The sequence below is a fragment of the Pseudorasbora parva genome, chromosome 19, assembly GCF_024679245.1.
Source record: "Pseudorasbora parva isolate DD20220531a chromosome 19, ASM2467924v1, whole genome shotgun sequence".
Classification (NCBI taxonomy): domain Eukaryota; kingdom Metazoa; phylum Chordata; class Actinopteri; order Cypriniformes; family Gobionidae; genus Pseudorasbora; species Pseudorasbora parva.
The window spans coordinates 34378446-34395732 of record NC_090190.1 but is presented as its reverse complement, the minus strand read 5'-3'; the positions used below and the strand labels follow the sequence as shown (position 1 = coordinate 34395732).

Below are 17287 nucleotides of genomic sequence, written 5' to 3'. Positions count from 1 at the left end.
AACTAAATGCCTCGAAAATGCAAATTTTTATCTGAGTTTTATGACCAATCTGATAGTAATGCTGCAGAAAGCTATGAATAGCCTAACTCATGAAACACCAGCAGAATGAATAAAGCAGTCACAGATCTATGATTTGCAAATGATTTACACAGAAGTTCTTCTATAGTGTTTTTTTTTCTTTTTCTTTTTCTAAATGAGACCCGGCAGAACATTATTAACTTCTGCTCTATTTTTTTATTTTTTATTTGTTATTTTTTATTAAAGGTAAAATATTCACAATTTCCATTTTAAATATACTACAATAAACCAGCAAACTAATCTTTATAATGAACATTGAAACTTAATATTCTTAGGTTATCAGACTTCATTTTAGCTGTTATAACCTAGTTAGTATAAGCATTTGGGCTATTTTTAAAAGTTGCATTTAACAAACTAATTCATTAGTTTTAGGGAATAATATTCCAAAGGCGGATCCTGAATAATTTATTTTAGATTGACGTTGGATATCGGCCAATGACGTGTTCCCATCGATCGGCCTTTGAACAACTCTCCAGCCAATGAGCGCTCAAGGGGGGCGGACCGATGACGCAAAGGCAACAGGTTGTTTCGGAAAAAAAAACGCACTGACAGTTTTGCATGGACTGTTCATCCTCGTTCTCAACTAGGAGTTTTTAATAGCGACTAAACCTAAAAAGGGCTTCTTTACTATTGTGTGCCTTCTGAAGGTCATTGTTAAAGGTTTCGGAAGACAGGTAAGCAGAAAGAATGTCTTTGTTTACTCAGCTGTGTATATTTGCCTTCGGCTTTTTGTGTTTGTTGCTGTTCATGGCTGCGGGGTTGCGTCCAGCCTTTGAGTTGTTGTAATCCATAATCACATGGCTTCAAATTAACGCTCAAATTCTGCTGAGCGAAGCAGACAAACACCTGTTGCTTTGTGTCTGAGGCTGGATTACAGACCGCGAAGATGCGCTGCTCAGGGTTCACTCTCCTCTGAAATATAATAAAGTAATTATGACTTTGATCTACTGTGATCTCACCCGGACCGACCAGCATCCTTTCTGTAAATTGTTTGTAGATAAAGTTGCGCGTCCCATACGATTGGAAGGGGTTTTCCGACTCCAATAAGCAGCCTATTGTACCTCTGTTTATATTGTACTTTTGTTCCTGTCTCTTTAACAAAGTCGAAGGACAACACAGCTAATCAACACATTCAAACTGTAGCCTTAAAGTCTTAATTGTGTTATTAATGTTACTTTAACCCTGTATATTTAAATAGCACGCTGGTTTCGATCCCACCGATACTGGCCGACTTGCTGGGTGGGTGTGACGCAATTTACAGGTCTAAAAAAGTTTCATGTATTTTGCTTGTGCTTCCTCATCTCTCTCTCTCTCTCAAGTCTGTGATTATCCGGGGATACAGAAACAAGTCTTGGGGACAAAAAAGAGCTCCTGACAAAAAGTGCTTGTCTCAGTGTAATTTAATATTTAGCTCTTGGTTATTTCCAACACTGTATAGTAAAACATACTTGTAAATGATACAATATCTCAAGCCTATAGTCTCCAACACACATTCTATCCTGTTCTTTATAGTACAATAAATTCGTAAATAAAATATAAATAATAAAACGACAATGAAATAATTGCACTGAATAAATGCACAACCTATGAGTTGTAGTCATCATGGTAAATATGTGTAGCCTAGTATTTTCCTTATGCCTACTTGTTCAAAACATTGATTTCTAAAATATAGTTTTGTTCTTGTTTAATTAGCTTGTTTATCAATTTATCAAGCTACAGTGTTTTGTCAACAAAAACTAGCCAAAAGCTATCGTATTACTTCTGTTGGAGAATTCAGTTTAGAGTGACATTTAAGCAGAGCTAGATCCATGCCAGAGCTCACGAAATAAGCTTTCATTTATTCAGCTTTTCATAAATTCATTTACACAATGTTTGGTGACAATTTGGAAATTAAGATGAATTGGGGCTAAAGGATGTGTTGTCATAATTTATTTTCCCCATAGTCAACCAACACAACCATAAATGGATTAAAGCCAAATGGTTTTAAACGTAAGTATCCTCAGGGCACTAATTCTTTCAAAGAGAGTGGAAACAGATACAAAAGAAGCTATCAACCACAAAATAAATAAATAAATAATAATAATTAAAAATAAATAATAATGAAAAAAATGTAGCCTGGAGGAGTCATGTTAGTAAATCTGTCATTACAAACCTAAAGTATGTGTTGTAATGCTCATTTATCTCTCACATAGTTCAGTGTGTGTGTGTGTGTGTGTGGGTGGGTGGGTGGGGGTGGGGGTCAGTATTTCCTATGTAAGGATAGTAATACCTAATCTTTGAACTTGGGAGGACATATTTTGGCCCCCATGAGAAATGTAAATCATGATAAATGATATTTGATCTTTTATCTCTTTTTTGTGTTATAGTTGTATTTAGGTGTAGGTTTAAGGTTATGGTATAGAATGCATAAAAATCAAGCATCATGTCTATAAATTCCCCATAAAACATGGGAACCCACAAGAGTCATACAGAACTGAACATTTATTTATAGAAATGTGAGTGTTGTTACTTTCCATGTTATTCATTGATTCAAGGAATCAATATGCTACACTTCGTTTGTGTAAGAAAAATATCCATATTTAAAACTTTTCAAAATGTAATCTCTAACTTCTTCTAACTGGCACACGCGCGTTCATGAGAGACTGGCTCCGGTGAGAATATGCTAGTTCTCATGAGAACCAAGTTTTGTTCGCTCTATTCTCTGCTCTTCTGCGTTCGACACCAGAACTTGCGCGTCCTACTCATTCGCTGAAACGCCAGTTTCTCGTGAAAGTGCGTACGACAGCTAGCAGAAGTTGGACCAGTTTGAAAAGTTTGAAATATGGATATTTTTCTTACACAAACGCTTCGTCAGAAGGCCTTTGTTAATCACTCGGCTAGATGCATTTTTATGGACTTCAAAACAGAAACAGCCATTTTTAAAGATTGGATGAGCCTGGCCTTTTTTTATACATAACTCTGATTTTATTTGTCTGAAAGAAGAATGTCATATACACCTAAGATGGCTTTAGGGTGAGTCAATTATGGGCTAATTTGAATTTTTGGGTGAAATATCCCTTTAAATAGTCATATAAGCAATACAACCTTGACAGCTAACTTTTGCAGCTTGAATGGAAGATGGCACAGAGAACCAATGATCTTTGTCTAGTTACTTCCTCCAAGAACAAATAGCCATTCTGATGGCAGGTGGAAGCCAAATAAAAACGGTCCAAATGAAAGCTTTCCAGGTTTAGGCAGTCAGGACGTGATTCTCACCATCCACAAAGCCCAGTGCTTTGTGGATGGTGAGAATCACGTCCTGACTACCTAAACCTGGAAAGCTTTCATTTGGACCGTTTTTATTTGGCTACTCTGTGTATATTTTTGTCGGAGACATATTTTGGAGATATATGTACGGAAGAGGATTAGGGCCAAGCAAAAAAAAAAAAAAAAAAAAGCATCTCGAGATTAAAGTGATTATAATGCGAGATTAAACTTGTTATATTTCGAGAAAACAAGTCGAAATAAAATCTTGAGAATGAACTCATTAAATATTGAGAATAAAGTCGTTGTGTTTCGAGAAAAAAAGTCGAAATAAAACCTTGAGAATAACGCATTCGATCAGTATTCATTGCATAGCATATTGATAGAGGACATTAATATAATTTTGTCATAATTAGCTAAAGTTGATAGTATTTCTTTGTTACTGAAAGAAAGTCTGAAATATAGCTTGACTAAGTGATCCAACTCTGCCATGTCCTCTATCAGTATGCTATGCAATGAACACTGATCGAATGCGTTATTCTCGAGATTTTATTTAGACTTTTTTTCTCGAAATTTAACGAGTTTAATCTCGCATTATAATGACTTTAATCTCGAGATGCTTTTTTTTTTTTTTTTTTTTTTTTTTTTTGCTTGGCCCTAATCCTCTTCCGTATATATGACATTGCCACTTACATTTTGCCTTAAGTCAAAAATGTAATGTTAAAAATGTACATGTACTTAATCTGCTCCTTTAACCAATGAAAAAAATCACATGGTTGTTTCATTTTGCAGTAATGCTTGGAATCCCACCTATGCGAGGAAGACAATGGCTTACTTTCAGTAGCTAATCAGACCTAATGCCTCAACAGGGGCGCTGACAGTTATAATGTAACCAAATCCCCCCATTTCAATAAGTTATTCATTGATAGACCAGAGTTTATGGACTGTTATTTTAGATCTCAATGTCTTCTGAGTTTTTGCGTCCAGTGTTATTCTGGAGCATTGTAAATTGGTGCTTAACAGAGGATACAACGTACTACTTAAAACACACAGCAATTCTATAATTCTTGATTTGCATGGAGACTGCAGATAGCAATGGTTTCAAGACTTCTAGCTGTCTGATGTGCTGTAAAACGAGGGCTTTAGATGATGCCCTGCATAGCTGTGGCTGTTTTCTGCATCACTTGTTTTGCACAATAGAGCATATAAGTGTCTCTGTAAACACCAGTTACTCCGCAGATTAGGCTCGCCATCTTTGATCCTTCCCTCCATGTGTGCGGCTCCCTGCTTTGATATGATTTGAGGAATGTTGCCTTCACAGTGATAAGCTATTTTTGAGCTAATGTTTGTGCTCATGCATACTGGAACTGTGTTCTAGGAAAACGGGAAGACCGGAAGCCAAGTGGAATGTGCTAGAACCTGCTCCCTGTCACCAGCAGGCACACCTGTTTGTCACACACAAACATTATCTTTACAAATGTGAGAAGACTCAATACCTGTGTCGATACTTGATAGCTGTGTCACGTACAAAACTGCTGCATATTTCTATTTACTAAGGTGTGACACTATATCAGGCAGTGGAAAGGAGATTGTTAAAGGGTCTCTTGGGACATTAGTAATATTACCATAACAGTCCAACATAAATTTAAGAAGTGAAGACAAGATGGAAGCAGCAAAACAGTATCAAGTCCTGTTGGACTAAACAACACAAAAGTATAAAGTTTTTGTAGACTGATGCTGACTGTTTTTGTTGCCTTTTTTGTTGGATACTTGAATTAATGATAAATAAAAAAATCTAGCTTAATGCAAAATTATAAAACAGTAAAATACATCAGACTCACTCACTATAAACATTTTCACAGAGATAGTTATTTTATTATTATTTACTATATGTACACTGTAAAAAAATTGGTTGGTTTTTGTTGGTTTAACTTAAAAAAGTAAGTAACCTTGTTGCCTTAATTTTGAGTTTATTTAAATTAAAAATGTGAGTTGTTACAATGAAGGAAATTTGTTTAATAAATAGAAACTCAAAATATTATTGTATCTGAACCACGTGAAAGATTTGATAAATCATGAAAATAGCACAATTAGGCTGCGTCAACACAATTACCCAATATGCTCACAAAATCTTTTAATAATATTTTAACAAAGGTTGTCGAATCTCAAAAAATGTTCATTGTATTAACTCAAATTTTTTTATTTTAATGAACTTAATGAATTTTAAGGCAACCAGGTTACTTTTTTTCTAAATCATTTTTTACAGTGTACCATTATAGTATTTATATATTGAACTAGCTTACATTTTTAAAATGCCAGTTTTTAATTCAATTTTAGTAATTATTATGGGCTTTTGTAATTTTTTTGGTTTGTTTATTGATATTTAACCTTTTATTTTTATTTAAGTTTAAGTAATTTTAATGCTTCAACTAATTATATTCAAATTTCAACATTTTAAATTTGTTATTTTTTCCATCTTTATATTTTTTATATTATTTCAATATGTTTCAATCAACGCAAAGTATTTTTAATAGCTTAACAACAACATTTTAGGGATGCATTTTGTTTTAAAATATTATTGTGACTGTTTTGTGGGCCTGAAACGGCAAGTAGATGCCATATTTATATATATTTAAGTCTATTCAGTGGGTTGTACTGCTTTGTAACCAGATGCAGACTCTTCTTTGAAATTTAGCATTGAAAAAATGCCTTTGCAATGAACTGACATGGACTCTTTATATCTTGGTTGTGAAAATCGAACACAACATTATACAATCTTGTGATCATATACTGTACATCTTTCCAACACAGCCTTGTTTCCCATGGTAAAAATTTAAATATGGAGTCTAAACTGAATTGATCTATTGTTGTCATGACTTCTTTGTGTATCTGTCCCCTGTTTGGACTTATCAATTAGTCCACCAAGCAGTCTAGCTTTTTTAGTCTGGTCTCTAGATGGACTGGCGCACCGACTTATTCAATTCTTTGTCTTGGTACCACAGCAGGTCACAATGAGTTCCGTCTCAGCAGACAGGAAGCCCCCTCTAGACTATGGCGTACAGATCCGCTTCATCAAAGATTTGGACGACGCTGGCGGAGGGTTCCCAGACAGGAATCGAATGGCTGGTGGAGTTGGTGGCGTCACCAACGGGACTCTTTCGCCGTCTAAGTATGGAGTAGCTGTGCGGGTGCAAGGCATTTCAGGACAGCCATATGTGGTGCTCAAGGACGGAGAAAAGGGCGACTCTTACGGGGTACAGCTGAAGACTCAACCACAAATCCAGAGCTCAGTCCCAGTTGTCTCTCAGACTTCTCCATACAGCACCCTGTCTCTGGGACAAAGGGAAGGAGCTCGGACTCCCCAGGGTTCCTATATTCCTGCTGAACAATCTAGCTCTCCTGATGAGGATTTTAGGAGCCCTTTAAGGAGGCCACCTGGTGATGGACAAGCAGGGATTCAAGGAGAAGCTGAGGCCAGGACTACAGGTCGCCTCACCCCTTCTACCCTTGCTCCTAAGGTGGACAAAAAGGCCGATGATGGTTTTAACGAAGCAGGGCTTAGGAAGGTCAAGCAGAATGGGACTGGGAGTAGTCTGAATGGGACGGGGCTAAATGGATCCTTCCCTCCTCCCCCAGTCTCACTGGATGAGGACAAAGCCCCAGCTATAGACACAAAGTCACTGGCTCCTATTAATAAACTCATTAGCCGGTTTGGCGGTGGTAGTTCTGGTGATGTTCCCAACTCAGAAGCCCGAACTCTGCCTCGTCTTGATAACCGAGTCCGGTCTAACAGCGTGGATGCCCTCAACAAACCTACTGAGGAGGCTTCACCTTCTTCACAGACTTCTCCAACAATAAACCCTTATGCTCCTCTTACCTCAGCTGCAGTGCCCAAACTCAGCTCACCGAAACCATCAACTGGCAGTCTAGGACGAGAATCCACATCTGTGGCTAAAGTGGCAGCTATACCCAATTCCAAACCTCTCACTTTTAGCCAATCACCAAAGCTGTTTGTGCCCAGGGAGGCACCACCTGCTCTACCAAAGAAACCAGTGAGTCCTCAAGATCTTGTTTGTTTTATAGTCTTTTGACGTTGTCATTTTTCATCAAAATGTCACTACTGAATCTACTGGTGCAAATGACTTTTCTTTGGTGACATATTCCAGATTTCTACAGTCATTAAGTCTACTTAAACACTGACCCTTCAAAGGGGTTGTGTTTATCTGCCTTCGCTGGCAGAAAAAAAGGTACATTTCTGTAACTGGGGCGGTACCCTAAGGTACAAAACCAAAAAAAGGTACTAATGCACACTCTTAAAGTACTGATATGTACATTTTAATGTACTAATGTGTACTATTTAGGGGTTACATAGGGCTTAGTAAGGTACAAAGATGTACCTTTTCACTTTAGTACCTTAGGGTACCGCCCCGGTGACAGAAATGTATATTTTTTTCTGAGAGTGTTCACTTTTGAGTGATGCCCACATCTCAAAATCTTATATAGAACCGGTCCTATCCTATATATATTTTTTCTTTTTTGATAATCTGGTACACTTTCATGTACGTCACAATTTGTAAGAAAAGATCTGTTGCTACTTCCATTTCATTGTGACTTTAAAGCAGTTTTTTTTTAATAATAACAGGGCTAAGGCATGGCTAGGTTGGAAAAAATGTTAAGGGGCATATGCATTCTTTTTTTAAAAGCCATTTAGAAAGTTTAGCTATTCAGAAATTATCTCTGCTTGTTAATCATTTTGTATGCTTTAGATTGCTGGTATCAAGCTGGCTAATATGCCTTTTGGAGGGAATAATTTTGGAGTGGATATTGTCTCATTTAAAACGTATACCTCTGGTTGGAGAACCACCTCAAAGTTTTTGATTGGCCAACACAAGTTGTTTTGATTGTCTTATTTCTCTGAACATCTATTTCAGTGATGACTGTTAGGGTAGTATGTCGATTTTATGTATGGTGTTTCTAAAATAATGCTCCTTTGACCTTTTTTAGGTAACCCCTGACCTCATAAAGAGCCAGACCACCAGTACAGAGAATGGAAATGGAGAGGATGGCCAGACCAAACAAGCCATTTACAACATACTTAAAGAGGGGTACAATAATGCTCTTATTTTACAAAACCTCACAGTCACCCATGCACTTTACAGAATATCAAATTATTTTAGTTCATGCATAAAGACAGACCCCATGCTTTTCTAAAAGTTTTGGTTTCACATAACAATATACTGTTATCACCTGTAACATTGCAGGAGTGACTTGAGATAATTGAATAATATTTTGTAAGATCTGTATTGCTCACACTTAGAGATCATGGATTAGAACAAATAGTACAATGTTAAAAAACACTCTGAAAACATTAGCAATATCCTAGCATCCAAGCAAAGTTTCAACATTCTCAAAACTACACAAAACACCCTAGCAAATGCAAAGCAACCCTGGCAATACACCATCTTAGCATTTTGCAGTGGCACACACCTCTCACATCTTCAGAACATGCTATAATATTTTTTCCCCCCTGGTTCCTTCAATTTCCTTTTATATTCAACACTAGGTCTATTGAGAGCGAGATGGCAATCAAACGCAAAACGAGCCTCATTCATGAAAGGTTCTGTGAGGTGAAGGTAAGCATGCATGTGTTCAATAAATCAGTTTGCATTTCCCAGCATTGAATAGTGTTCAGCAGCATTTGCTGAATGAGAAAGGGTGGGTGTGTGTGCGCCTGTCTGTGTATGCGTGTGCTCTCTTTCTGTGTTTAATTGTGTGCGCCTGTGTGTGTGTGCGCGCCTGTGTGTCTCTGCACATGTGCCTCCTGTGTGTGTGTGTGTGTGTGTGTGCGTGCGTGTCCTTGGTTTGCGTATCGGTCCCTGTTTTGCATGATTGTGGGTGTGTTTTGAAAGTGACAATGTAACGCAGAGAGAGTGAGTGAAGATAACAGCAACAAACTACTGTGTTTTACAAGCACACTCATTTATTCATAAAGATAGAGTTTAAAATGGACAATAATCATTATGATTATGTATTTTAAAGAAAGTAGATCAGCCAATAAGAGGCTTTATTTAAAGTGACAGTTCACCCAAAATGAAAATTCTGTCATTTACTTTTTTGTTTTGTGGAACACAAAAGGTGACTTTATGAGGAAAATCCACATATATAATTTCAATTATAATCAATTACATGTAATTATTGCTTTAAAGTAACAAATATATTCTATATTTAAAGTTTTCTAATTTCATATGATAGAAATTTCTAGCTAAAGTGCGATTAAATCCCTTGTTGCGATGTCCAATTTATGAACACATTCTTTTGAATCTTTTCAACTTTAAATCTGTTAACAAAACCGGTCTGTGTGAACCAGACTGATCTGGTTCTCATAACACACTAGAATGGATTATCAATGAAATACCACTAAATTTTGTTCCTTAAAATTAGTTGCTCACACAAAGCTATCATCTGGCTACAGAAGACTTAATGATACTTAATGACAACTATAATGTTACTTTTGTGGTGCTTTTATGTCCTGTTTTCGTGCTTAACAGCCCCAGACTTCATTCACTTTTATTATATAGACAAATGGCCAGAAAGACACATTTTGTTTTCCACAGAATAAAGAAATAATTCAGGTTTTGAACAACATGAGGTTGAGTAAATAATATTCATTTTTGGGTGAAGACAGATAGCTTCCGTATGTTCATCTATCTTGTCTTCCTGTATGTACATGCATGCGTGGACGTGCGTGTCTGTATAATAATGTTAGCCTACGTGTTTGCATAAGCTTCCTGTGTGTGAAGTATCCTCCTACAGTCTCTTAGCAACCGTCGCATCAACAAGGAAAGCTGATTAGGACTGCGTGGTCGAGAGCTCGCTCTTTGTGATCCATCAATAATTAAGTTACACTGGAAATGGATATCTGTGAGGGAGGGTTTCCCCTCAACCTCAGGGCCCTCAACATGTCTGTTTGGGTTTCAGTTTTAATGGGCACTCATTCTACAGCCTTTTGCGCTGTTATATCCCACTGAGCACTCGTCCATGCATGAGAAACTCTGTTGTTGTGGGCAGTATTGCCGGGAGACGTTGCGACTGTTGTTAATCAAGCTCATTAGCGCGGAGTAAACCTCCTCAGACTCTTAGTGGTTTGGTTAGACTGTGATTTATATATCATTTAAAAGATTGGGGTCAGTAAGATGTGTTTTGTTTTACAAAAAAAGAGAGAAGAAATTAGTACTTTTATACTGAAAGGATGCATTAAGTTGACCTAAAAGTTACAGTAAAGACATTTATAATGTTACCAAAGATTTTCTTTTCAGTATTTTGAACTTTATATTCATCAATGAATTCCTTAAAATGAAAGAAAAAAGTTTCAGGGTTTCCAAATTAAGCAGCACAACTGTTTCAACATTGATAATAAGAAATTATTCTTGAGCAGCAAATCAGCATATTAGAAGGATTTCTGAAGGATCATGTGACTGAACAATAGAGTAATGATGCTGAAAATTCATCTTTGTCCACTGGTGTACATTACATTCTAAGAAATAACATATTATTTCACAATTTGGCTATTTTTCCTGCATTCTCGATCAAATAAATGCAGCCTTGGTAAGCATAAGCACACCAAACATAAGCATAAATTATAAAATCTTACCGACCTCAAGCTTTTCAACGGTAGTATATGATGATCAATTTAGCAAATGTGATGCTGTTAGGTTATATAGCAACTGCTGGGATTAATGTTAGTTCACCCAAAAATTAGGATTAAGTGTACATTTACACTTGTCTTGCTTTCACCAGACCAAGCTCAATTTAAGATTGAACATTGATCTGGGGAGTCTGCTCTGTATTTTCTACTGCACAAGAGGAGTGATCAACAAGCATTATTCAAATGACTCCGTATGCAATCTAATAGTCCTTCAACCAATCAAATCACAAGAGGCGTGATCAACGGGCCAAGACCCATTGTTTCTCTATCCGTCGTCATCTTAAACTCGCCAATAGCGCGTCAGGTGGATAAGCCAGTCTGTGATTGGTTCCCGGAAAAGTGTAACAGCAGCAGTAGAAATTAATGTACAGGTTTCCAGACTAAGCTGCAGGGCAAAATCAATTCGCCAGCAAATCAGGCTGGGTTTACCCAGTCTGCATTTAAACAACAACGATAGAAGTTTTTTCTTTGAGTTTTCCATCTACAGAAGACACCTTTGCCAAATGATCCCATTCACACAGACTAAAAATGCTGTATTCTGCTGCTAGCCCATTCAGTGACTATGAAATACTATAGACAGAACATGTAACATGCATGTGATGTGAATGACATCATCATTTTCCCAGTTTCCTTTTTTTGTTGTTTACACATTAATTTGCACTTGCACAAAAATCTATGTTTCCAGGCCCCAAACGTTGTTGTGTAAATGAACGACCAAAACGCATATGTTTTTAGTTAAAAACGCTGTTGTGTAAAAAGCCCCTGAGTTTACTCACCCTTGTGTTGTTTTAATGCCATATGGTTTTCGGACCACAAAAGGAGAATTATTGTTATTATTTTTTAAACGTCTGACTCACGCTTATCCATATAATGGAAGTTAATAGTGACCACCAAGTTTTTTTAAAAAAGATGAAAAAGTATCACAGAATAATCCCTTGTGACACGGGCCATATATTTCAAGTGTTCTGGTGTATGATAGGGTTTGGTGAAAAACAAACATAAATGTTAAATGCAAAAATCCAAAAATATTTTTTGAGCAAGTACATAACCAACCAGTGTTCAAAACTATCACCTTTCCCAAGCCTGATTCACAACAGTAAGCTTATATAAGCTAATTATGTGTTTTCACTGAGTGGTACTGGTGGATTTCCACAGAATATTTGAGCATGTCTCCGTTTGTTTTTGCGTCATTACGTCACGTCTGTATACATAAAGGAGGAGTCTGGCTAGTAGTAGAATCGCTTTTGAGGATGCTGCAGGTGGCGGATCATTTATAGCCTTTTCTCAAAGCAGCTCATGCATTCATGACACTATTAGCATCACAGTTCATTCCAAACTCACCCAGAATAAACACACAAGATAAATAAAAACGGAATGTCGGAATGAACGTGTAGCCTTGTACAGATGACCAAAGGTCAGGATTTTTGTTAAAGGGATCCCCTGGTGTTGAGACTTGTATGGCTTAATATAACATAAATGATGTCTCTTACTGAATTATGTAGTAGAAAACCCATGAAAGATCTACGTTATTTTAAAAATCGATTTTATATTTGGACCATGGGCGGCGCCATTTTGTTTGCGTTCTAGGTTGATGACGTAGAGTGGTTGAACTCCTCAATCAGCTGGCATTACCCGTAGCTATTTTTACCACAACGCAACTCGAAAATTGTTTCAGAGTTAAACAAAACCAATGAATTCCTTTGTAATTATACTTAAAACACACTCAAACATACATGTGCACACAAACTCACCTACACAAGTCACAAACAGATCGGCGGGCGCGCACACGACAGGCTCTGTCTCAATCGAGATGCTGGGCTGCTCAGTCTCCACGACAGGGGCTGAATCTGAAATCGACCCTATACCCTTAAATAGGGCATTATTTGAAGGGACGGACATTTGTAGTGTTGTCCGACACCATAGTGGACATGTTCGAGTGCAGTCATTCAGTCTCACGTTCCACCGCAATAACGAGTAAAGCCGATTTACAAACAGCTGTCCGACTTCACGCACTCAAACATACATGTGCACACAAACTCTCTCTCTCACACAGACTCACACACACCCCAACAGATCGGCGCGAACACACACACACACACACACACACACACACACACCCCAACAGATCGGCGCGAACACACACACACCCCAACAGATCGGCGCGAACACACACACACACGCACGCACTGCGCGCGCATACATAACCCTCAATCTATTCCCTGCTGATATCCTGTTCAACACATCCTGTTCCCTAGATAGACTGTTGATAGTAGATTAACTATAATGCCTAATGTGACCAGCAGAGGGAAATATCTAGGTAGGACGATGGGATAAAGTAACGTGAGGAAGAGAGGCAGGATATTTTGGTGATGATGCATGCGATTGAGACAGAGCAGTCAGGTGTGTGTGTGCGCGCCCGCCGATCTGTTTGTGACTTGTGTAGGTGAGTTTGTGTGCACATGTATGTTTGAGTGTGTTTTAAGTACAATTACAAAGCAATTCATTTGTTTTGTTTAACTCTGAAACAATTTTCGAGTTGCGTTGTGGTAAAAATAGCAACGGGTAACGCCAGCTGATTGAGGAGTTCAACCAATCTACGTCATCAACCTAGAATGCAAACAAAATGGCGCCGCCCATGGTCCAAATATAAAATCGATTTTTTAAATAACGTAGATCTTTCATGGGTTTTCTACCACATAATTCAGTAAGAGACATCATTTATGTTATATTAAGCCATACAAGTCTCAACACCATGGGATCCCTTTAAATAGTACATCAAATTTTGGTTTGTTTTTCATCAAACCCACTGCAAAAGTATCTTTATGTGATACGTTTGCATCTTTATTTTTATTTTTTTTAAAGTAAAAAAAAGAAGCTGCTATTAACTGCCATTAATAGGATCTCGAACAGCAGGACGTTTGAAAAGCAATATGGCATAGTGCATTAGAAAAACACCAGGGTGAGTAAATGAATTACTTCATTTTAATCAGCTCCTTAGTTCAGTAATGAGTGCACTGCTCAGGGAGTAGGCCATTTTAAAGAGCTGTCTTAGTCGCAAAATCCTACTTGTACACTTGACACATTCGCTCCCTAAAAAGTGCCACAATGCGCCATGAAAACCAGGGGGCATCAATGCTCACTATGGCTGTGTCGGAAATCACCCCATATACCCTTAAACAGGGCTATATTTGAAGGGACAGCCATTTGTAGTGGTGTCCAAAACCATAGTGGACGTTATGGAGTGCACCCATTCAATCCCACAGTGCACCGCAATAACGAGTGTACAACCGCTGGAAGCTCAACATACATGGACTATGACAGTCACGCCAGATGAATTCTCATGTCTGTCCAGAAGATGAGGACATTGTCATGTTGCCAGAAATAATCATTAGTGTCTCCAATGTATAGTGAGCTAGTGTCCTTACTGTCCATACCATTTCCCGAAATTTGTGAATAAGATATACTGATTCACAAGCTCGGGAGCTAGGGAGCTGATTGAGACGCACCCTTTAATTGAACTTTAATGTGTTCTTTTTTTATTCAAGAAGTAACTTTAGACCCTGCAACACAAGAGGTCAGTTCAAATGACCTCATAGTAGCCATGTGTGGTCATTATAATGATGGCAACAGCAGTTGAATGGTCTGATGGGATATCCTAGAGCACTGGGTTATTTGAGGAGCAGACAGCTTGACTACAGGACTACATGTTTCAGATATGTGTGTTTCCTGATTAAGATCAACAATGTGCATTTATAAGATTAATGTAAAATGTAGTCAGTCAGATTCTTCAAACAGAATTTTTGTGAATTATTAATAACTAGTGAGGTGATTGACTGTAAGAATAACTAGTGAAGTGTAGATACAATAGATAAGATGGGATATTGATTTCTGAGGGGAAATTCAAGGCAAAATTGCTGGTGTAAGATTAATGCGCAGCCCCAACATCAGACCAATCATCCTCCTTGTAGAATTATCATATGCATGTTTGTTTTGGGATACAACCTAAATGAACAAAGCTACATGTGTTTTGCTTTGATAAGGCCCATTGAAATCATTTTTACAGTCCTTGACAATGTTTGCTGGAAACCACCAGACCAAAAATATACCAATGTGACTGATCTTATCTGTGAAAAGTTATTCAATCTGTTAATTCCTGACATATTCAACCAGTAAACCCTGTAACTTTGATATAATGCACACAAGATACCAGGAAATAGTTTTTACATAGCGGAAAAGCTTGTCTCTGAATTTACGTCAGTAATACAGTGGGGCAAAAAAGTATTTAGTCAGCCACAAATTATGCAAGTTCTCCCTCTTAAAAAGGTGAGAGAGGCCTGTCATTTTCATCATAGGTACACTTCAACTATGAGAGACAGAATGAGAAAAAAAATCCAGAAAATCACATCGGATTTTTAAAGAATTTATTTGCAAATTATGATGGAAAATAAGTAGTTGGTCAATAACAAAAGTTCATTTCAATACTTTGTTATATACCCTTTGTTGGCAATGACAGAGGTCAAATGTTTTCTGTATGTCGCCACAATGTTTTTACACACTGTTGCTGGAGTTTGGCCCATTCCTCCATGCAGATCTCCTCTAGAGCAGTGATGTTTTGGGGCTGTCGCTGGGCAATACGGATTTTCAAGTCTCTCCAAAGATTTTCTATGGGGTTGAGATCTGGAGATTGGCTAGGCCACTCCAGGACCTTGACACACTTCTTACGAAGCCACTCCTTCGTTGCCCGGGCGGTGTGTTTGGGATCATTGTCATGCTGAAAAACCCAGCCTTCAATACCCTTGCTGATGGAATGAGGTTTTTACTCAAAATCTCACGATACATGACCCCATTTATTATTTCCTTACATGGATCAGTCGTCCTGGTCCCTATGCAGAAAAACAGCCCTAAAGCATGATGTTTCCACCCCCTGCTTCACAGTAGGTAGAACTACTCAGAATTCACTCAGCATTCTTTCTCCTCCAAACACGGCAAGTTGAGTTTTGACCAAAAGTTATATTTTGGTTTCATTTGACATTATCCCAATCCTCTTCTGTATTATCCAAATGCTCTCTAGCAAATTTTAGACGGGCCCGGACATGGCTTAAGTAGGAGGATATGTCTGGCAATGCAGGATTTGAGTCCCTGGTAGTGTAGTGTGTTACTGATGGTAGCCTTTGTTACTTTAGTCCCAGCTCTCTGCAGGTCATTCACTAGGTCCCCCTGTGTGGTTCTGGAATTTTTGATCATTTTGACCCCACAGTGTGAGATCTTGGGTGGAGCCCCCAGTCGAGGGAGATTATCAGTGGTCTTGTATGTCTTCCATTTTCTATTAATTGCTCCCACAGTTGATTTCTTCACACCAATCTGCTTACCTATTGCAGATTCAGTATTCCCAGCCTGGTGCAGGTCTACATTTTTTTTTGTCTGGTGTCCTTTGACAGCTCTTTGGTCTTGGCCATAGTAAAGTTTGGAGTATGACTGTTTGAGGTTGTGGACAGGTGTCTTTTATACTGATAATGAGTTCAAACAGGTGCCATTAATACAGGTAACGAGTGAAGGACAGAGGAGGCTCTTTAAGAAGTTACAGGTCTGCCAGAGCCAGAAATATTGCTTTTTTGTAGGTGACCAAAAACTTAGGTCTCTCATAGTTGAAGTGTACCTATGGTAAAAAATACAGGCCTCTCTCATCTTTTTAAGTGGGAGAACTTGCACAATTGGTGGCTGACTAAATACTTTTTTGGCCAACTGTACAAAGCCTGTTCAGTCACCATGAATAGTACTCCCATCGGTTGAAGAATGCATTAGACAACTATACAGCTTAGAAAATATTATTGTAAAAATACTTATCAATAATAGTGCTTTGTTGAAAAGATGATATAATTCTGTTTTTAAATCTACTGGAATGTCTTCACCCTAAGACTGTAAATGCATCAGTGTAAGTGTGACAATTGTTTGTGTTTGGTCTGAATTTTTGTGTTGTAATCGACAGCTTGCTGTCAATAGAGCTATATTGGTTTTTTAACCCAGATCACTCCAATAATTGTTGAAGCTTATTGGGATTTGGTTTTCCACAGAGTCCTCAGATCTTAGTGACTGACAATAATATGAAGACAGAACTAGAGCAGGAATTTAACAAGAACACACAATTACAGCAACTACTAGACAAGACAAAGAGAGAACTGCAGGAAAACCAGGACCAGTGAGTATCTGTGTGCCAAAACACCAAAACATGAAACCAATGTGCATTTCCAACCGAAAATATAA

General features: G+C 37.9%; 1 protein-coding gene across 3 annotated transcripts in view; it reads left to right on the top strand.

Moving 5' to 3' along the window:
- The first annotated feature begins 592 nt into the window (after positions 1–592).
- cgnb (cingulin b) overlaps positions 593–17287 on the top strand; it is a 28316-nt gene continuing 11621 nt past the window's right edge. For 2 of the 3 annotated variants that reach the window (XM_067425638.1, XM_067425636.1), the window contains exons 1-5: positions 593–752; positions 6324–7373; positions 8326–8426; positions 8885–8954; positions 17098–17222. In XM_067425638.1, the coding sequence (XP_067281739.1) occupies positions 6333–7373; positions 8326–8426; positions 8885–8954; positions 17098–17222 (1337 nt within the window). In that variant the 5' untranslated portion in view covers positions 593–752; positions 6324–6332. Of the gene's footprint in view, positions 753–4783; positions 4801–6323; positions 7374–8325; positions 8427–8884; positions 8955–17097; positions 17223–17287 lie in introns of those variants that run through there. The other variant, XM_067425637.1, reaches the window with a different exon arrangement.